At 38.5% G+C, this 22,233-nt stretch overlaps 1 protein-coding gene across 1 annotated transcript in view; it reads right to left on the bottom strand.

The window, feature by feature from the left end:
* Positions 1-19,910, bottom strand: part of AGGF1 (angiogenic factor with G-patch and FHA domains 1) — a 32,410-nt gene extending 12,500 nt beyond the window's left edge. The window contains exons 1-8 of the mRNA XM_055232608.2: positions 19,292-19,910; positions 15,752-15,854; positions 14,541-14,743; positions 13,568-13,732; positions 10,275-10,463; positions 5,873-6,203; positions 4,277-4,388; positions 3,561-3,612 (exon numbers count right to left, since the gene is read on the bottom strand). Of these exons, the coding sequence (XP_055088583.1) occupies positions 3,561-3,612; positions 4,277-4,388; positions 5,873-6,203; positions 10,275-10,463; positions 13,568-13,732; positions 14,541-14,743; positions 15,752-15,854; positions 19,292-19,501 (1,365 nt within the window). The 5' untranslated portion in view covers positions 19,502-19,910. The remainder of the gene's footprint in view (positions 1-3,560; positions 3,613-4,276; positions 4,389-5,872; positions 6,204-10,274; positions 10,464-13,567; positions 13,733-14,540; positions 14,744-15,751; positions 15,855-19,291) is intronic.
* Between the last annotated feature and the right edge of the window lie 2,323 nt (positions 19,911-22,233).

The following is a 22,233-nucleotide window of genomic DNA, read 5'->3' as shown; positions in this document are numbered from 1 at the left end:
CTTAATACTTTTTTAGAAACACAAACTATTATATGCTTCTGGTAGAAAGAGGCTATAGAAGACAATGTCATCTATAACTCTACCTTTAATTACCATGAAAAATTTAGAATATGTCCTACCTCTTCTCCTTTTGTACTAGAGATTATAATTTGAAAAATTTTGACCTAATATAAGTATTTGTCCATATCATTAAAAACTTTTTTTTTTTTTGAGACAGGGTCTCGCTCTGTCACCCAGGCTACAGTGCAGTGGTGTGATCACAGCTTCCTGCAGCCTTGACCTCCTGGGCTCAAGCAATCCTCCCACCTCAGCTTCCTGAGTAGCTGGGACCACAGGCGTGTGCCACCATACCTGCTTAATTTTTGTATTTTTTGTAGAGACAGGGTTTCACCATGTTGCCCAGGCCGGTCTCAAACTCCTGAGCTCAAGTGATCCTCCCGCCTCAGCCTCCCAAAGTGCTGGGATTACAAGCATGAGCCACCACACCTGGCCAAAAATTCTTAATACAAAATGTGATTTGAAACACTCAAGGCCAACTTCTCAGAGAAGTTTCCAAGATCTGCAATAGTTAGGACTAATCTTTCCCTCCTTGTTCCATAGCACCCTATCTATTCCTCTTATTTTGCTTCTTTAAGTTATGAGGTTCATCCAGTTGTTATACACAGTTATAGAGTTGTCATTCATTCGTTTTGCTGAATGTTAATCCATCGTGTGGATATACCACAATCTATCCATCCATTCTTCTGAAAACGGACATTCGGGGTTTTTTTCCAAGGTTTTACTATTTTTAAAAATATTACTATAAACCTTCTTGTACCTGCAATCTATTTGTATACAAAATGTAAGTGTTTCTCTAGAGTACACACTTAGGAATGGAATTGCTAAATCATAATATAAGCAAATCTTCAACTTTACTAGATAACTGTTTTCCAAAGTGGTTGTATCAATTCATATTCCCACCAGCAGTCTGTGAGAATTCTTGCTGCTCTATGTATACTAAACCAAAACTTGATGTTGCCAAAATTTTTAATTTTTGCTAGCCTAAGAGGTGTGAAACTGCCTTATCATTGTGATTTTAACTTGCATTTCCCGGATTACTACCAAAACTCTTTTTTTTTTTTTTTTTTTTTTTGAGATGGAATCTCGCTCTGTCGCCCAGGCTGGAGTGTGCAGTGGCATGATCTCGGCTCACTGCAAGCTCCACCTCCCGGGTTCACGCCACTCTTCTGCCTCAGCCTCCCGAGTAGCTGGGACTACAGGCGCCTGCCACCACACCCAGCTAATTTTTTGTATTTTTAGTAAAGATGGGGTTTCACCGTGTTAGCTAGGATGGTCTCGATCTCCTGACCTTGTGATCTGCCCGCCTCAGCCTCCCAAAGTGCTGGGATTACAAGCATAAGCCACCACGCCCAACCCCCAAAACTCTTAATATTTATTAGCCATTTGGGTTTCCTCTTCTGTAAATTTTCTTTTTATGTCCTTTGTGCACTTTTTTCCAACTGGATTGTTTAGAGTAAGTCTTTCTGTACTGCCAAACCCTATTCCAAAAAGCTGTTCTAAATTACATTCCCAATAGAAGTGATATTTAATAAATGATGAATGAAAATTGACACCTTGGCTTCATCTGTATTTCTTAGATTACTAGAAAGACTGAATGGTTTTTCATATATTGACCATGTTATTTCCTTTACTGTGAACTGCCTGACGTATCTTTTGCTCACTTATCTACTGGTGTCACAGTAGAGTTTGAAAACATAAATTTGCATGAACTTTTCAAAAATAAATAATGTATATTGCGTCACATTTGTTGTGCCTGTCAGAGTCTGCCTTCTAAATTGGTTTAACATATAAAGAGCAAGATTATTTTGTCCTTTGTAATTTTTACCATTTTTTAAACTCAGAAAGTCTTCTATCTAGTGGTCAAATACTTGTTTTTTCCCCTAACATTAAGCTTCTTTTTTAAAAGTTTTTCATCTATTTGGATATATGTTATATGTGCTACCAAACTGACTTCACCAACAAATTATCCACCCCACTAGCAGATGTTAGTTTAAAAGAAAGAAAAAACAGAAATGCCACCAGAAGCCTGGTGTGGTAGTGTGTACCTATAGTGCTAGCTACTCAGGAAACTGAGGCAGGAGGATCACTTAAGCCCAGGAGGTGTCGGGGCTGTGGTGCGTGCCACTGCATTCCAGCCTGGGCAACACAGTTAAGACCCTGTCTCTATATAAAAAAAAAAAAAAAAAAAAAAGAAAAAGAAAAAGCCACCATAGAACTATCTATGGTTTAGACTGGAGGTGGGGAAGGATCTCAGATCTCTTTGCTATTTAAGTTACAGTTTAGGTGTTGTTTTATTTTTTTGGAGGGAGGAGACTCATGGTCATAGTAAAAAAGTAAAAAAGCAACACAATCTGGTAGAATTAAAATTATGAGGACTTTTTCCTCTTTCTGAATGAGTCCCCAAAAAGTGAAAGTAAATGGACTTTCAAATTAAAAATGAGAAATTATATTCCAAAAAGACAAAAATCACATAAAATCTACTTTAGGTCCACATTACAGTCCATTAAATAAAAGCAAAATGGGAACGATGGAAGCTCAAAAAAAGAGAAAAGCAAAACAGGAAAAAAGATAACAACCATAAGAGAGGAGAGAAAACACAGAAAACATAGTACAGGAAAGAGAAATATAAAGAGCCTCAGCCAGACTTGGTGGCTCACGCCTGTAATCCCAACACTTTGGGAGGCAGGGGCAAGTGGATCACTTGAGCCCAGGAGTTCAAGACCAGCCTAGCGAACAGCCAGGCGAAACCGCATCTCTATGAAATACATAAAGATTAGCTGGGCATGGTAGAGTATGCCTGTAGTCTCAGCTACCTGCGGGGCTGAGGCAGGAGGATTGCTTGAACCCGGGAGGTTGAGGCTGCAGTGAGTCGTGATCACATCACTGTACTCCAGCCCGGGTAACAGAGTGAAATCCTATCTCAAAACAAAAAAACAAAAACAGTAAAAATATATAAAGAATCTCAGTAGCTAAACCTTTAGTTATTTTCTACTTATAACTTGAGTTGCAATTCTGTTCTATTCGTTTTGAAAACTCAATTGTTCTTTTTCCTGAAACCATTAGATGCTCAATTGGGAGAAGTTTTAAACAAGATCCCTGAGTGGTATAGGATATATTCTTGGGTTGTAAAATCCTCCGGCTCAAAGTAACCACCTACTAAAGTAGCCAGAAGCCAGGTAAGATTCATTTTTTAACAGTCATAAAATGTAGCCTATTTATTTCACTCAATAAATATTAATTAAATGGGTACTACTTTAAGACTTCATGTTTTCTACTCTTGTCCAGATTCTTAAAAATAAACATAATTTTGTTTACTCAAATTGTGATAATTTTTATTTTCTCAAGCACTGGAATAAACAGATCTGCACTGCCTTCATTACCATTACTACACTGCATATTAACCTTCCTATTAAATGAGAAAAATCCCTAAGCTTTCTACTGTAATAATAATATAAAAAATTACATCTAGGGGACTATATTTGAGAAATCAAAGAGCTTACCTTACTGACACCAACTTCAGGGATTCGGAGAGTATGTTCCATATCCTTTTCTCTGCAGAGTTAAGTAAAGTGTCTTTAATAATTTTTGAAGCATATTATATAAAGTGACATGGAAAAAATTTTAAAAAACAGATAATGTTAAAATACACGTCTATCAACAGTAAATCTCCTGGTCATGGATTATCCAGTTTCCTTACTGCTACTCTAGATTTCCTGTGCTTTCACACAGTGATTATTTACTCATGTCTTTTTTTCCCCCCAGACCGTGCTTCCTTTGGGTAGACATTTTGCATTAGTCCTCTTTGTATCCACAGCACATAGAATAGTGCTTAACATAATGGCCAGGCGTGGTGGCTTATGTGCCTGTAATCCTAGCACTTTGGGAGCCCGAGGTGGGTGGATCACTTGAGGAGTTCAAGACCAGTCTGGCCAATATGGTGAAATGCCCGTCTCTACTAAAAACACAAAAATCAGCTGGGCGTGGTGGTGCACGCCTGTAATCCCAGCTACTCAGGAGGCTGAGGCAGGAGAACTGCTTGAACCCAGGAGGCGGAGGTTGCAATGAGCCAAGATGGTGCCACTGCACTCCAGCCTGGACAACAGAGAACAACTCTGTCTCAAAAACAAAAAATAAACAAACAAACAAAAATACATGCTCTTAATAAAGCCTTTCTGAAATAACTGAAAGAATGATATAATAATATTAACCATTTTACCTTCCAATTGTAGCAGGGTTTACAGCAGTAATGATAAAGAGTGATCCTATCTGCAACACAGGTGATCTAATGACAATTACTCTAATACATGGGGGCCAAATTTTGTCTTCATCTGCCAAGGAAAGAAGTGAGTAAATATTAATTTAACTACTATGAAAAAGAACTTCACAGGGATAACTAGGAGGCGCCCATAAAATAAAAATGTGTTGGTCAAAAATCTTAATTCTGACTAAAACAAACTTCTTAAATTCTGCTGTATAATACATAGCAAAGGGTAAGGCTTAACACTGTTATTAAAGTGATCCACATAAAGGTTGCTGTGTATTTAGCATCTACCACAGTTATCAAAAATAATCAACTCTTTCTTTTTTAAGGTTTCAGAATCTGAAAAAATCCCAAATATGTTTATATTAAGTCACAAAAATTGAGTCCATCAAAAAAAAAAAAGGCTAGGCACAGTGGCTCACACCTATAATCCCAGTACTTTGGGAGGCTGAGGCAGGCGGATCACCTGAGGTCAGGAGTTCAAGACCACCCTGGCCAACACGGTGAAACCCTGTCTCTACTAAAAATACAAAAATTAGCTGGGCATGTGTGGTGGCATGCGCCTGTAGTCCCAGCAACTTGGGAGGCTGAGGCAAGAGAATCACTTGAACCCGGGAGGTGGAGGTTACAGTAAGCCGAGATCGTGCCACTGCACTCCAGCCTGGGCAACAGAGCAAGAGTCTGTCTCAAAAAAAAAAAAAAAAAAAAACCAAGAGAAATGCCACTGAGAACCAAAGAACAAAATAAGCTCATACACTATACAGCTGGCCCTCGGTATCTGTGGGGGATTAGTTCCAAGATCCCTCCTCATATGCCAAAATCTATGGATGTTCAAGTCCTTATATAAACGGTATCGTATTTGCATATAACCTATGTGCATCCTTCTGTATAACTTAAATCATCTCTAGATTACTTATACCTAATACAATGTAAATGCTATATAAATAATGACACTGTATTTAGGGGATAATAACAAGAAAAAAAGTGTGTACATGTTCAGTACAGTTGTAGCTATCCATTTTTTTCCCTGAATATTTTTGATCTGAGGTTGCTTGAATCCACTAAAGTAGAACCCATGGATACAGAAGGCCAACTGTAATATGAAATCCTGTGTTTCAAAAGTATGTCTTTATATATTCAAGTAAAAAAAAATTAGATTTACCATAATATACATGTAGCTGAATTCACAATGTATACTTTTTAAAGACAACTTGTTTTTCTCTCTCAATTACAAAAGTAGACTACAAATATCTAACCCACTAAAACAGCCTTAATCTATATTTTAAGATTAGAATGCAGGTAACCTGGTTTTGTACTCTACTGACTATGCCATTCAATACAATGAAACTTTCTGAAGGTCTAAGTATTAGTCATTTATTCACATCCTACTCTCTAAGAATAACCAAGTGGCAACCCACAAAATTTTCAATAACATCATTAAAATAATGTTTACTTTCTGGCAGATATACAACTCACTAACATTTTTAATGGTTTTGCTCTTTTATAGTTACCAGACTGGGCTATTTACTTAAATAATGATTATTTACTCACCTTCATCCTCACTATCTTCTGCAGTTATGTTGCCTTCACTGGTAATGTCTTCGTCATAACTATCCTCAGTCTGAGAGTCTGTAATTTCACCTTCCTCTGGTTCACTATCAGACTCCATGATTTTCTCGTCTTTAAACGATGTTGAATTAGAGATGTTTTCATGAAGAGGAGACTCTATAGTATTTCCACTAGTTGGAACAGTGACTTTGGGGGGACTATTTTTGTGATGAATGCCTATTTTGGCCTTCTTTTTCATATTTGCAAAATTTTCTTCCTCATTGCAGCTTGTATGTTCAACACTGAAGGCTTTTTGATCCTCTGAGTTCAAATCCTGGAGAAGGGTGGGTAGATACGTGGGAAGAGGGGAGAATACTCTTAAACATCACTATCTTATAACATTACATCAAGTTTCAACGAATTCGTGAAGATATATGTCAGTAAAATAACAATGGTTACAATCTGTTCCCCCTCTCCTTCTCACATTTCCTTTCTTGGTTAATGATATTACCATCTTCTTATCATCCAAATTAAAAATCCTATAGTTATCTCTGAGATCCCTTTAACCATATATAAAATTACGAAGTGCTACAGACTTTTCTCAAAATACATCCAAATCTGTCTCTCTATTCTCAATGTCTTAACATTCCTAGTCCAGGCCCTCATCACATACTGCCTGGACGATGGGACAGCCTAGACCAATGGTGTCCAATAAAAATGTAACACAAGCCATATTTGTACTTTTACATTTTCTAGTAGCCACATTTAAAAAGTAAAATTATTAATAAGATAGTTTACATAGTCTGCAAAATCCAGAGTGTATTTTACACTTAACAGCACATTTGAGTTTGGACTAGCAAAACTTCAAGTGCTCAACAGCAATGCGGAGCTGGTGGCTACTTTACTGGACAGTGCAGGCCTGAAGAATACCTATTCTAAATTTTCTTTTTAAACTTATAATCAATTAGCAAGTCAACACAAATAAAATACAGAATTCGCTTTACTTACGACATGAATTTAAAGATCCAAATGTACTCAATATGTAGCAAAATTGTAGTTTTGCTAAAATTTAGTACTTCAGATTCAGCTTGATAATACATAAAAGTTTAAAGTACAAATTAACTGTAACTATCTTATTCCAAAATTTTAACTTGCCTGGCATAAGTCTTATTATTTATTGCACATTGATAGTTGATATACCTTATAATAAATGAACAAATCTATTTTTTAACAAAAATGATGTATTTTTATCATATATAACATGAAGTTTTGAAATATGTACACAATGTAGAGTGGTTAAATTGAGCTAATTAACATGTACATTACCTCAAATACTTATTTTTCTGTGGTAAGAAACTTAAAATTTGCTCTCAGCAGTTTTCAATAATACAACACATTGTTATTAACAATAGTCACCGTGTTATACAATGGTCAAATCTATTATTTTAGCCTTAGAAAAAGTAAATAATTATTTTCTGTTTTTTTCCCTTGGTTTCTAACACACTCTCACTTTTCTTTCTACCTCAGAGCAACATGAGGCAAATTCATATGCTCTTCTGTTATTTTATAAAATATGAGTGCATCTCACACACCTTTTCTTTTTTTTTTTTTTTTTTTTTTTGAGACGGAGTCTCGCTCTGTCACCCAGGCTGGAGTAAAGTGGCGCGATCTCAGCTCACTCCAACCTCCACCTCTCCCAGGTTCAAGAGATTGATTCTACTGCCTCAACCTCCCGAGTAGCTGGGACTACAGGCATGCACCACCACACCCACGTAATTTTTGTATTTTTAGTAGAAATGGGGTTTCACCATGTTGGCCAGGATGGTCTCAATCTCTTGACCTCATGATCCACCCACCTCACATACCTATCTTTAATAACAGCATAAGTTCAGCTTGGAGACTGGCTAAACATTCACAGTGTGATAAATTATATACACTTCTAGCAATACAAATTCACCAAGAACAAGAACAAGGGCAAGGAGCTGAAAAACCATGAGGAGCTTTTACATTATAAAATTATAGCAAAAAAGTTCCCTATCTGTATATACTCTTAAAAAAGCAGTTTCCAGTCTTGTATATTTCTTACTTACTGAACAACATATGCAGGGAAAGCTATTTGCCAGTACAGAACGTTAGATAGTCATTAAGTGAAAAGAAAGGAGGGCTTATTTATGGGCACTGAGGCACATAAGTATATTTCGAATTATTTACTCCTATCTCCCCTACTGTCTTCCTTCCACATAACCTTCACCTACAAAAAGTGAGGCTCAAAAATATCTTTAAAAATAAAGAAAACAGATGAAGATACTCTCTTGGCCTCACAGGTACCTTTTAGAATCCTCAGGAAATTCTCAAAATTCCAACAGGATTTTTCTTAAAGTTCTTGCCTTGGAATTCGCATACTTTCAAAGAAGAATGGCAAAGATGAGTAGCTATGGGAGCGAGGCTGGACCAAAATATCACAGAATGCTTTCCGCCTCTACTCTCTAGTTTTTCAGGCAAGGCCATTTGAGGAGCCCTATATATTCTTTTTCTATTGTTAGGGAGAGGTGCTTTCACAACTTAGCCTTTTCTTTTTTGAGACAGAGTCTCACTCTGTTGCCCGGGCTGGAGTGTGGTGGTGCGATCTCGGCTCACTGCAACCTCTGCCTCCCAGGTTCAAGCAATTCTCCTGCCTCAGCCTCCCAAGTAGCTGCGATTACAGGCATCTGTCACCACACCTGGCTAATTTTTGTATTTTTAGTAGAGACCAGGTTTCACCATGTTGGCCAGGCTGGTCTTGAACTCCTGACCTCAGGTAACCCGCCTGCCTTGGCCTCCCAAAGTGCTGGGATTACAGGCATGAACCAACACGCCCGACCTACAACCTAGCCTTTCAAACAGTCAAACCACTAGTAACAAGCACAAGCCATTAAAACAGAGATCTTGAAAGCAAAGAGAAAACTGATTTTTAGTATTTTAGTCACATACTCTTCTATTCCTAAGTATTGTCCACAAAAAAATTGAAGAACAAAAACAAATCAAATAGAGAACAGAAAAAAATCTAACAGAATCCTAATTCCTTATGTGAACTTTAGAATTCAGTACCAAGTAATTTTTCTTTGGTTAAGAAAAGAAAAACTGGCTGGCACAGTGGCTCACGCCTATAATCCCAGCACTTTGGGAGGCAGAGGTAGGCAGATCACTTGAGCCCAGGAGGTCGAGGATGCAGTGAGCCATGATGGCACCACTGCACTCAACCTGGGTGACAGAGCAAGACCCTGTCTTAAAAAAGGACAGGACAGGACAGAAGGATAGAATAGGACAGGACAGAAGGACAGGACAGGACAGAGATAGGACAGGAAACTATGAGATAAAATTTCAAGAGTAAGATATCGAATAGTTGCCACAGTTCATAAAATGTCAATAAAACAAACAAGCCTCCTTTATAACCTATAAACCACCAAACTTACCTGTTTAGAGAGTAGAAATAAAGAACATTGATAACTTTTTATATTTTCCTTCTTTCAATTTAACATTGCATCATCGTAAGCATTTTTGGGGTTCCCCTTAGTCTTTACAAGTACCATCTGAAAGCCTACATAATACTTTTTTAAATTAAATATAACTATCGCTTTCTTAACCATTGTCTTGCAGGCCATTTAAACTATTAATCCTAATAAATATCTCACTCCACACTTGTCACCAATGGATCTTTTTTTTTTTTCCTGGCTGGGTGCGGTGGCTCATGCCTGTAATCTCAGCACTTTGGGAGGCAGAGGCAGGAGGATCAGCTGAGGTCAGGAGTTCGAGACCAGCCTGACCACATGGAGAAACCCCGTCTCTACTAAAATTACAAAAAAATTAGCCGGACGTGTTGGTGCATGCCTGTAATCCCAGCTACTCGGGAGGCTGAGGCAGGAGAATCACTTGAACCTGGGAGGCGGAGGTTGCGGTGAGCTGAGATCACGCCACTGCACTCCAGCCCAGGCAACAAGAGTGAAACTCTGTCTGAAAAAAAAAAAAAAAAGTTGTCCTAATAAGTGAAAAATTGCTCCGCATGACTAAGAAAGCTGAACCTGTATCTATGTCTACCTATAAACTGTTTTTCTTTTATTATGAATTGTGCATTGACATCAACTTATCAACTGAGGATCTGAATTCTTCTTCCAAATTATATACAACACGAGATATTTTATCTGCTCTTAATCTATCTCCTTCAAATTTTAAGAAATGCTTTCTATTTCTAGTGACAGAGTTTATGACAAAGTCCATGTTTGCTCCATCTAAACTTTCCTTGGTTGTTATCTTAATGGGCATGTTTGAAATACAGAGTTATTGAATGATTGTCAGTTTCATAAAAAATTTTGTCTTAATTATCATGTTATCACCATTATGTCAATTTTTAAAATTGTAAAGACATTACCTTTTCCTCATTTGTTGCAGAAGAATCTGGATCTTTTCTTTTCTTCTTCAATTTTTTATCTTTACTTTGTTTTGTGCTAGAAGTCTGATAAGGTTGCAAATCTACTCGAGAATGAAACTGATAACGACCACTTTCCACATCACAATAGTAATAAATTCCAGTGGAAGGATCATAATAGAGTTGATTTTCCTTTGAAAGTCAAGAAAAAAATAAATTCTATTCATGTAAGGTAAAATAAACTTAACGAATATGCCAAATACATTCAAATGTGGTAAATATTTCTTTGAACAACTATAGTATTTTCAGAAGACAATGAATTAAAGATAACAGAATAAAAAATGCTTTAATTTTTCAAAATACTTTACCATTCAATAGCTGATCTAATTTTCCTAGTGTGAGAAACAAGTAAATCTAAATATTAAATTTAATCATATAAAATTGTCAATACTTGACCATTTTTAACTTATAAGAAACAGCAATTTCATACGGTTCCACTTAATACATTAAGAAAAATTGATAATACTTTTGAAGGCATGAAAACTAAAGCAAGCATAAGAAAAAGCTGACCATATGAGCACAATTCTAGACTCCTGATTCTTAATGACTACACAATAATGGTGTGGTAGTATAAACCCCTAAACCCTCCTCTCAATGTCATAAAACAAAGATTTGTCTTTTGATGTTCATTACTTAAAATTAGTGAAGAAAATTTTGAAAATAAAGTTCATGCGTACCAAAAAATAACATTCTATAAAATGCAATCAATAAACTGTCTCCACTAGTTAATTAATTCTATAGTAAATAAGACATAAGCAACCATGCAAAAATGAATTTGGCAAATTACAGATTTAAAAACCAGAAAGATAAAATTAGGTCATCACCTGTATTTATGATATACTGGCCAGTACTCTAAAACCAAGATTTAATTGAACAGTCTGTATTTTATTTACATCCTAAATCCATGCAGACCAGACCTGAAAACATCTTTAATGTACTGAGATTGAGCAACTAAAACTTCCTGAAAAAGAATAATTTATTTTTCTAACTATTGACACTTGCAATTTATTGTCTTTAATCCATGCATTTTGTAGATCTCTTACAAAAAATATTTAGATTTCTCACCATCTTTCTCTTAACTAAGAAACTGAATGGAGGCTTTCCAATTTTTATTTCTAGTAATAATGGAACTTTTATAATTCAAACCTTTTTAATCTGTCAGTCCAAAATATAGGCATTTTCAAAATATAAAAAAAATTTTATTAAAATATTAGCACAATGAAAATGAAAACACAATGAAGTTCCTAATTTACTCAGAAATATAACCTGCAGAATGTACTAACCACTTACATAACAACTGATGTCAAGAGAAAAGATACAGAAAGGCAGGCAGAGATTGACAAAGACTAATGTCTACTTGAAACTACTGTTTTCCTAGAAACTAAATAACTACTCCCTTTGGATAAGTGTTGAAACATTAATTTTCTGGTTATTAATTAGCGTTGTCAATTAGCAACCCCCATGAAAGAAAACCCTCTCTTTACAAAGGACTTACAGTTTACCATATGCAGACTGACAAACTAATGACAACTCTTACGTTAATTGAGATATTTAGTATTATCTTATGTTCTCTAGATAACAATAGTTCCAGTAACAGGAATGATGAACGTCAACTCCACTTTTGTGTACCACATTCTACAATTCCTCAGAAAACCAGATTACATTACTAGATTCTTGAGTTTGAGGTATGTGACTGAGTTCTATCATTGTCATCAAATCTTCAATGAAATATAATTAAGTATTAGACTTTAACAGCTATAACACTGTATTATAAATCAAGAACTTTATTTTCTGGTTCTATCCTAGTCAGTGGTCCATTATATTTTAGATTCCATATTAATTCCCTAGTTCTCATTGTTAACAGATTGATTTTTGTTTGTTTGTTTTTTGAGACAGGAGCTCACTCTGTCACCTAGTCTGGAGGGCAGTGGTGCAATCATGGCTCACTGCAGCCTCCATCTTCCCAGCTCAAGTGATGCTGCCACATCAGCCTCCTGAGTAGCTGGGACTACAGGGTGAGCCACTACATCCAGCTGACTTTTAAAATTTTTTATAGAGTCTCACTGTGTTGCCCAGGCTGGTCTTGTACTCTTGACTCAAGCAATCCACCTGCCTCAGCCTCCTAAAGTGCTGGGATTACAAGAAGTGAGCCACCATGCCTAGCCAACAGACTGAATGTTTAAAGTGAAATAGTTAAAAGGCACAGAATATAAAACACTGGCTAATAATAAACATACTCTAAGAATTCAAGAAAGAAGTCTCCTTATGTGGCCTAAAATGAATTCATAAAGTATTTGATATAATTTTTAAAATTCTTACCCCAAGCCTAAAATTAACCTTACTTCTCTATTAATTCTATGAAAAAAAAATTAGTTTAGGTTCTAAAATATTTACAACGTAGTTAACTATCTGCTTTTATTAACAAAAGCTCTGGCTGGACGCGGTGGCTCAAGCCTGTAATCCCAGCACTTTGGGAGGCCGAGGCGGGCGGATCACGAGGTCAGGAGATTGAGACCATCCTGGCTAACACGGTGAAACCCCGTCTCTACTAAAAAAATACAAAAAATTAGCCGGGCGCGGTGGCGGGTGCCTGTAGTCCCAGCTACTTGGGAGGCTGAGGCAGGAGAATGGCGTGAACCCGGGAGGCGGGGCTTGCAGTGAGCCGAGATTGCGCCACTGCACTCCAGCCTGGGGGAGAGAGCAAGACTCAAAAAAAAAAAAAAAAAAAAGCTCCAATATTTTTGTATGTTATTTTTATACATAAAGACTTCTCCAAAACATTGTCTATAATAATCACAATAAACTTTAACCTTAACCTTATTTTAAAAACTTAGAAGTGTAGCATCATAAGCTATTTTAGAATTCTTCTGTCAAATAGTTTTGAGTCAAATGTAATTTTTAAATGCAGCTTTTTGCTTTCTTACTTTGGCTTAGGGTTTAATATTTGATATCAGGCACTAACTATGTATCATACAGTATTAAAAGGTCTGAGATGTAATTCGAGACCAGCCTGGCCAACATGGCAAAACCCTGCCTCTACTAAAAATACAAAAAATTAGCAGGGTGTGGTAGTGCATGCCTGTAATCCCAGCTACTTGGGATGCTGAGGCATAAGAATCGCTTGAACCTGGGGAGTGAAAGTTGCAGTGAGCTGAGATCACACCACTACACTCCAGCCGGAGTGACAGAGGGAGACTCTATCTCAAAAAAAAAAAAAAAAGGTATGAGATACTTACAGAATCATAATAGAAACCAGTGCTGTGGTCAAAATATAGTCCAGTATTTTCATCATAACTAAATCCAGTCTGTGATACAGCTGCTTCTGCTGCAGCTCTCAAACTTTCAGCTAATGATGAGCCTTCTAAGGATGTATCTTCTGTTGCTAATGCAGATGCTGACTCCTATAAAAGATATAGTCATGCCAAATAAGACAAAACTTCCGTGTATCAATTAAAAAGTTGGCTGAACTCAAGACTTGAGACTATATTTAAGTAATGACTTCAATTTCTACAATGGAAAAGGATGGCTATCAATTACGATTTGAACCACTTTTTACAACACTTACTAGTGTGTCAGTAACTTCAACTTTGACCCAGTTTTGAAGGCACTAAAAATGAGTGACAATTATTCGAGAATAAATGTATGATGCCACAGGGAAGCCATCCACAAAATACAGACCCTGAAATATTGGTTAAGACAAAGATCTAGGTTCTTCAATAATTATATGTTCAATTGGAAAAAAAATTTCGAAAAGACAAATGAAGGAGAAAACTGTAGATTACATGAAATATATTAAACACAATAGGGATCCTAATTCAAACAAACTATAAAAACAAATTTACAGACTCAGAGAAATTTGAACAGTGGCAAGGTATCTGACATAAAGGAACATTAAAATTTTTTTAGGTGTAAATGTAGTATTGTCCACAGTTCTTTCGTTGAGTCAAAATACCTGGACAAATTTTGTTTTAGTTTATGTATATCACAAAATTTTGGAACACAGTGTAGTAGGAAAACCACTACACATATGAACAAGTTCTAATTTTGGTTTTGGAAAAACTACAACATTCTTTGCATAATTACACATAGGAATGTTTATAACCCTTATATATGCTGTGATGGACCAAAGAAGTCTATCTTTCCACATAATAACAACAAAGAAGGACAGGTTCTTGGGCATCAACAGTTTCATGTTTAGCATTTTATTACCTGTGAATTTGAGGCAAAATGGTCCACTTGTTTACATTTAACGTTTTCTGTTCTATCAGTACCAGGGTAAGCATCATTTTCTACTTGTAAATGGTCTTTAGAATTCAAAGTAGAAGTTTCGATAGCTTGATCTTGTTGATCTGACAGTTCAGTCACTTTATTTGGAAGACTAACATCATTGTAGTATGTTTGATAATAATAATCTGTAGCAAAAAAATTAAGTGAAATCATATTAGAATAATGTATATAAAAAGGACTTAATTACAAAACACTAGCATTTAAACACAAAAAGCAGATACTTCAAATAAATCATGATTGTTATAACTGTACAAATTTTAAAGGATTAAAACATGGTACAGATAAATCTGCAGAAGCGTATATCTCTGATTCTAATGTCTCCTTCAAGACCCTAGTTGTCAGTTAAAAAGAAAAAAAAAAAGGTAAGTTGGTTACATTTTCTACAGCAAGAGTGAAATAAAAATCAGTAGATAGGTTGTGTTCTATTTAAAAAACTTAACTTCTAACTGGATACCTTAATATTGTTGCTTATCAACTGATAATGAAATAAAGGCAAGGAATTAGGCGTTTTTTTTCTTTTTTTGTCAAATTTCTCTCCCCATGCAGATTTTTTAAAACATATCACGCAGATAAGAAAGGTTAGCACTACTGCTGTGTTTAGTAATTTAGCCAAAAATTATGTCCTGAATGAAGCAAGGCAAAACTTAATAGGAAAGATGATTTCTTCTTGTGACACATATATATTAAAACTCAGTATCTCAGCTATTTTGCCTTATAACATAATGCCACTCGTAAGGCCATGGTGGTGGGCTCACCATTCCCACAAGGGTGAGAGACTGATACTATACATAATTCTAATCAGAACACATCAACAAGAAAACAAATGCCCCGGTCACAAGGAAGGCAGATACGGAAGTAGATGGCTAACTGCGTGCCAAAAATTACTCAGCGAGTGTGCCACTGAAAACATTAGCAACATTACAGAAATCACAGGAATGACAATACATTTCTACTTTTTCCTCCAGAAGAACAAATCGATTATCCGAAAATCCCATATCATATGGAGAGACGTCAACAGTATTAACAATTCTCATTTACCTTGATCTTAGTCTATTTTAAATTAAAAGAAAACTCAACATTAGCATGATTTGAATGTTAACAGTATTAGCATATCCTCACTATAAGCTAAATACCTGAGATTGACCAAGGAGCATGGTTCTCTGTTTGTACTTCTACATCAGACTTTTTATTGTCTTCATTTCTCCCACGTTGGAGTATTTTACTGAGTTCTTCCACCTGAGAGAAAACAAGGCTTTAGGAAAAAGAAATCATGTAACGAACTAATAATATATATACCAGTCTCCTGCTGTTACAAGTAATTGTTTTAGAGAAATGTCAAGAGCAGCAAATTTCCCTTTCAGAAAAGCTAAAATTATTTTACTTTTTACATTTAGAAGACGTTTTTATTCCTAATCTCTCTTACTAGATCCAAATATCTCCTCAAAAAATCGAACTAAATAATGAGACATTGTGAACAAGGTCCTTTATTTCTAACAAATAAGAATGCTTTTATGTTAATATTTTAAAGTCAGTTCTTTCTAAAGAATTCAAAAATTAAAAATTTACAAATTCTCATCCCTACTGGATTATCTAATATTCATTTGGTATTCTCCACTGGGAATTAACTATCCACTTGAATATGTTAATGCCATTTACAAGCTTTAATACATTTTTTCATTAAACAGTAGTCCTATAATTAAGTAACTGTAGCAGAAGAGAACAGGGAAGGGGACGGCCTGAGAGGGGCATCTGTCCTCTATGTACTTCACACACTAAAGTACACTTAAAAGGATGCTACTACATAGGACAGAGAGAAACAGTGTGTGGAAGTGCCCAAAAGCAGGTAGCATGCTGCCTCAGTCAATACGCTGCCTCAGTCAATATACCTCAGCCTGAGAAGACCTCAATGTGAGACAGTATCTACTACACACATGAAACCAACTAAAAAACAAGCTTTTAAATATTTAATGATACATAAAGCTTAAACAGAGAAAGGTGATAAAACTGATTATATACACATTATCCGTGCACTTCATGAGTTATCCAATCTGTTGCTAATACTAGGGCAGGAACTACAGTGAGGGAAGCAAGACACTGATCATGAAAAATTTGAGGCCCTCCTCCGATTCATGCAAGTACAGAGTCCATCGCTAGGAATTAGTGCCCCATTAAATTCCTCGCCCTAGGAGCCTGATTGCCTTGCCCTAAATCCTGGCTCTGGCTACTGTCCCTATTACTATGAATTAGATTACTTAGTATCTACTAGATGCTGGGCACTATAGTTGATGCTTTGGATAACATCTCATTAATTCACAAAACCACCTGAAATATTCGTTGTCCTAACCCCATTTTACACATAAAATATCAGACGAGACAAAGTAATTTGCACAACGCTATTTTGGGGTCTTGTACAAACCCTATACATATTATGGTCCTCCAGTTATCATTAATTCTCAAGCAAAACTTTTTAACTGCTCCAGATAAAACACATTCAGTAATTTGGAATGACAATTAATCAAATCCACCCTCTCCCCAACCAAGGGAGGCTGACTAGGAGAGTAAGGAGTTATCACTATCCAAAGTAGAGTCAAGACTTTCTATAAGATTAAATTTTTAATATTGGACTAAAATGGAGGCATGTGGAGGAGAGATGCTCCTCTCAATTACCTTCTGTTCGCTTCTGCTGCAGTTTAGTCACAGAACTATTTTTTTTAAAGTGTATTAAAGCTTATAAGAGGCATTAACATATTTAATAATTAAATCCACGTGAACACTGAATGATATTAGATAACATGAATGGGAATTAATAGCTTTTAAATTTTCTAATTCTTTAGGGAGAATTGCTGACCTCCCGAAATATTAGCATAAAAACATTCTTTTCTGTAAGAAATAAAGGATCTGTTCACAAAGTCCCATTATTTAGTCTGATTTATCAAATTGACAGTAACACCAAAATGCTGACTCTCTGAAGATTAGCAAAAAACGTTTTCTTTTAGAATCTGTAACGCAAGCAGTACTTCAACAATTTAGAATTTAAAGGACCTTTTCAAAAGGCTGTCATATTTTGCTCTCCTCTCCCCATATATATATATATATATATTTTTTTTTTTTTGAGACGGAGTCTCGCTTTGTCGCCCAAGCTGGAGTGCAGTGGCGCGATCTCGGCTCACTGCAAGCTCCGCCTCCCGGGTTCACGCCATTCTCCCGCCTCAGCCTGTAGCTGGGACTACAGGCGCCCGCCTAATTTTTTTTGTATTTTCGGTAGAGACGGGGTTTTACTGTGTTAGCCAGGATGGTCTCGATCTTCGGACCTCGTGATCCACCCGCCTCGGCCTCCCAAAGTGCTGGGATTACAGGCGTGAGCCACCGCGCCCGGCCCCCTCTCCCCGTTTTTTTTTCCCACCATATTTGTATTTTCCTAGCATAGCTATTACACACCGTAGGTGTTTAGACTAAACAAATAAAAACTTTCCAATAATGTCACGATGTCAGGAACTCTATGTAATGGTCATACAAAGTCATTGCAACTCAGCAGTTATTTTCATAGTCCATTTGGTAACAAATCATAAAAAAGTCTGATGACGTTTCAGTGTTCAGCCTATATACTGGTTTTAGGAAACGTACCAATAAATTATGAAGAACTAGACAACGGTTAAATTGAAACTAGTTACTATGTGGAAATAATCTGTTGGCAGAGAGGGCCTGCCAACAAGGTGGAAAAAAGTACTATGCTCTTGGTTTTTTGGTTTTTGAGACAGAGTTGCACTCTGTCGCCCTGGCTGGAGTGCAGTGGCACGATCTCGGCCCACTGCAACCTCCACCACCCAGGTTCAAGCAATTCTCCTGCCTCAGCCTCCCGAGTAGCTGCGATTCCAGGTGCCCGCTGCCACGCCCGGCTGTATTTTTTAGTAGAGACGGGGTTTCACCATGTTGGCCAGACTGGTCTCGAACTCCTGACCTGGTAATCTGCCCGCCTCGGCCTCCCAGAGTGCTGGGATTACAGCCGTGAGCTACCGCGCCCAGCCAAGGTTTTTTGTTTTTAATGTGACAGTTTAAGTATTAACATTTGCCCCTACTATCTATCTTGAAAACGAAATAAGCTGCTTAACGTCTCCAACAAAAGCAGTTATATATCTTCCCTACTTCCACAAGAAAGCCCAAGATGATAAAAGCCCAGAAGAGCAACCTTACACAGGTATAGCGTTCAAAAGTTTGTAAAATTGTTTCCTCATGTTTTACTTCACCTTCACAACTGTGAGCTATCATTCTCATTTAATGGGGAACTGAGACTTGGTATAAGTTTACACATCCAGTGAATGGCAGAGATGGGATTCTGACTCAAATTCAACATTTTAATAAACTCAAATGTGATCTACAGTAAATGCTCCTACTGCCAATGGGATGTTAGGTCAAGTGAGAATGAAGACAATGTAGCCACAGCACTTAAGCTCAATTCACGCCAGCCGCGAGACATTGATTTAACTCAAGTAACCTGAACTCAGGTTTGCTCCTAATGTACTTGGAATTGTAACTGCGCTGAGCTTCTACTTATTTTACTTCAAGTACTCTACAGTAGTTCTGAGCCCCTGCCAGGGACCCCTTCCGAAGCTATCAGGGGCTTCGAAGGCCTCGCCTGGGCTGGATGGGGCGCGGGGCTGAGGCGGACCGCGCACCTGCGTGCGGAGCTCCTGGTTGTTGCTTTCTGCGTTCTGGTACAGCCGTTCTGTGTGATGCAGCAGCTTCTCGATCTCCCGCACCTGCCGCTTGCAGCTCCGCAGTTCACGTTCCAACTTCTCCACCTTCCGCCTTAGCTGGGCCAGCTCAGGCTCGGGGGAGGTGGGCGGCGGCGGCGACCGCGGCGGAGACGGCGCCTCCGAGGCCATGAGGTCCGGCGCGAGACTGCTCGTCGCCGCGGAGGGGCTGCGTTCAGGCCGAAACGGACGCCGGCGGACCCAGAGGCCACGGGAGCGCGCGGGCAGCGAAAGGCAGCCTCACACCCGGCCGGCCGCGGTGGCCCCTGGCCATGACGCCCTGAAACTCACTTGTAGCCGAACGGGGCTGCGAGCAACGAGCAAGGGGACCGAGGATGGCCCCTGCCCGATGTGCGCGGCCTGAAAACCGGAAAACTTTCCTGGAAACTACCTTCTCCAGCTACAGAGACGGAGGGAGGAGCGTCGGATAAGCGGTCGGAAAACCAGAGGCCAGAAGGGCTCTAGCAGCTCCCCAGTTGAGCCGGAAACAACGGCGCCAGCGGCGGGCGGGGCCAAGACGGAACAGGAAGCGACGGAAAGTGGGAAGGACCTGAGGGTGTACGTGCCGACGTCTCGGCCTGCAGAGGGGCGTTACCTGAGGGCGTGGAGAGCTGGTGGCAATGTGGCTACCGACTTGCAGCCTCTGGTCTCAGACATTTGCACGTGCTGATGTTCTTTGAACAAACTTTTAGTATAGCATGCGTTTCCTATCTCCTTGTTTTACAAATAAGAACAGAGTATCCCAGAAATGATTTGTGGGGACTATGATGCTCTGCTTATATATGTCAACTGAAGAATGAGGAGGTTGATAAATTCAGAAAAGGGCTTTATTTCTCATGAAGGGTTACAGCCTGCAGGGTGGCCATTCTGACAGGCTTGGAAGCATAGCCTCTGGTCAGAAGCTGAGAACAGACACTTGGAAGGAAGGGCAAAGGGAACAGAAATTTATGCTGAGCAGGGTGGCCAAATATATTCAATGAGCTGTAGGAGGATTCATGAATATTTATGAAAGGAGAAATATGCACATGCAAAATTAAGCTTCCTGCCTATGGGACCCATATTCAAAAAATGTTAGTGTTAGCATGATCCCAGTGTGAAGTTTTCAGCCCTCTGATGTCAAATGGCAAAGCAGAGGACATGAAAACCCTCACTGTGAGTCCCTGGTAGATTGGCCAGAACTTCTCTGTGGTTGGTGGTCTCTTATCAGGAAGGAATGCTGGTTGGTGTGAAATGAGCCCAACTGTCCTATAGAACTGACGTTTATGGTTTCTTTTGAATAAATCTGAAAATTTACCTTCCCAGTCTTAAAACTTCAGAAAGTTACATCTGTCTTATCTGAGTTCCTTTCTTGGGAAACCAACCATGAGGCCTCCCAGATAGTATCAAGGAACTGAAACTTACCAGATCACTGCATCTGGACAATGAGGCACCATACCCCTCACCCATCATGATTGCCTAACCAGCCACCTGATGCCTGTTGAACAAGTCCTCATCCGTACCGCTCACTAATTCCTGTTTTCCACATGTAGTCACATTTCTCCCTTGCCATATAAACCCCTAATTTTAGTTGTTTGAGGAGATGGATTTGAGACTGATTTCCTATTCTCCTTGGCTGCAGCACCCAAATAGAACCTTCTTCCCTGGCAATACTCCTTGTCTCAATGACTGGCTTTCTATGTAGTGAACAATGGGTCTGTTCAGTCACTTGAGGGGCTCAGAATTTTACTTTTATTTCTCATTTAGTCATTCTGCTGGTTCCTGAGTTTAGACCCCCTGGGAAAATAGAGCAAGTACATTAGGTCTGAGTCACAAAAAGGAGCATCTCTGGTGGGAAAATAAGACAGAGACAATATTCTGTGGAACAGAGGAGAAAAATGCTCTGGTTTGGTGCATTTATTTGGTCTTTTGTCTGCATGACCCCGGCATTGGTTTGCCAATATTTAAACTGATGAGGCCTTCTTTGGAACACACTTCTTTCCTTTGCCAAAGTCATTTAGAATTAGATTATGAGCTCAGAGTACTGGGCCTGAGATTCGTGGAGGTCAGCAGCTGTGTCGTGCAGATGTTCCTCTCTCAGGGCCCAGCACAGTGCCTGTCACAGAGCAGTATCCGTAAATGCTGAACACAGCTGAACAAGAGAATCCTGTTTGGTGTCGTAGATCAATGGCTGCTTCCATTAACTATATTTTCTTATTTTTTGTATTCTTGATGCTCTGGCATCTGGGGTCTCCCTGACCAGGGAGATACCCCCTCCAAGGGTTAGCTAATTCCTAGACATAGCAAACAACTCACCCAGCATGCCACGCACTGATCGTCTACCATCTTTATCAGGCTGTTACACTCCATGTCAATACTCCCCTGCCCTAATAACTCCAGGGCAAAGTGCCAGACAACTAGGAACAACTCCTACATCTCAGATCCCACTGAAATTATGCAAACTAAACCTGCTTACCCTGACTTGTCCGTTCCTTCCTGCAAAAATCATATAATGTTTTTTGCCATGTTTCCTCCTACTCCTTCTGCCTCCTTTTGGACCTTGGTGCTTCTCCACATTGCCTTGTGTGGCTTGGTGTGCATCCTCCTCTTGGGCTGGGTAAATAATAAACTGTCTTTTTAAAAGCAGACCATCTCCTGATCTGTTGGCCTCACCATACATAAATAATACAAAATCTAAATTTTAAAATATGGCTCTGTATGTATTTTTGTCTTGTGCACTGCCCACTAGATTATTCATAAACAGTAAGCTTTCCAGCAGAGACCTGCCCTCTCTAGGTCCTATACACATTCCTCCTTAGGCCTGAAGAGCTCTTCACAAGGCACTGTATCTGGAAACACAGAGATTCTACCTTATTGTCATGTCAAGA

The sequence above is a fragment of the Symphalangus syndactylus genome, chromosome 11 (genome assembly GCF_028878055.3).
Source record: "Symphalangus syndactylus isolate Jambi chromosome 11, NHGRI_mSymSyn1-v2.1_pri, whole genome shotgun sequence".
Lineage (NCBI taxonomy): Eukaryota > Metazoa > Chordata > Mammalia > Primates > Hylobatidae > Symphalangus > Symphalangus syndactylus.
The sequence above is the reverse complement of the archived record's forward strand: the minus strand, read 5'-3'. Positions and strand labels throughout refer to the sequence as shown.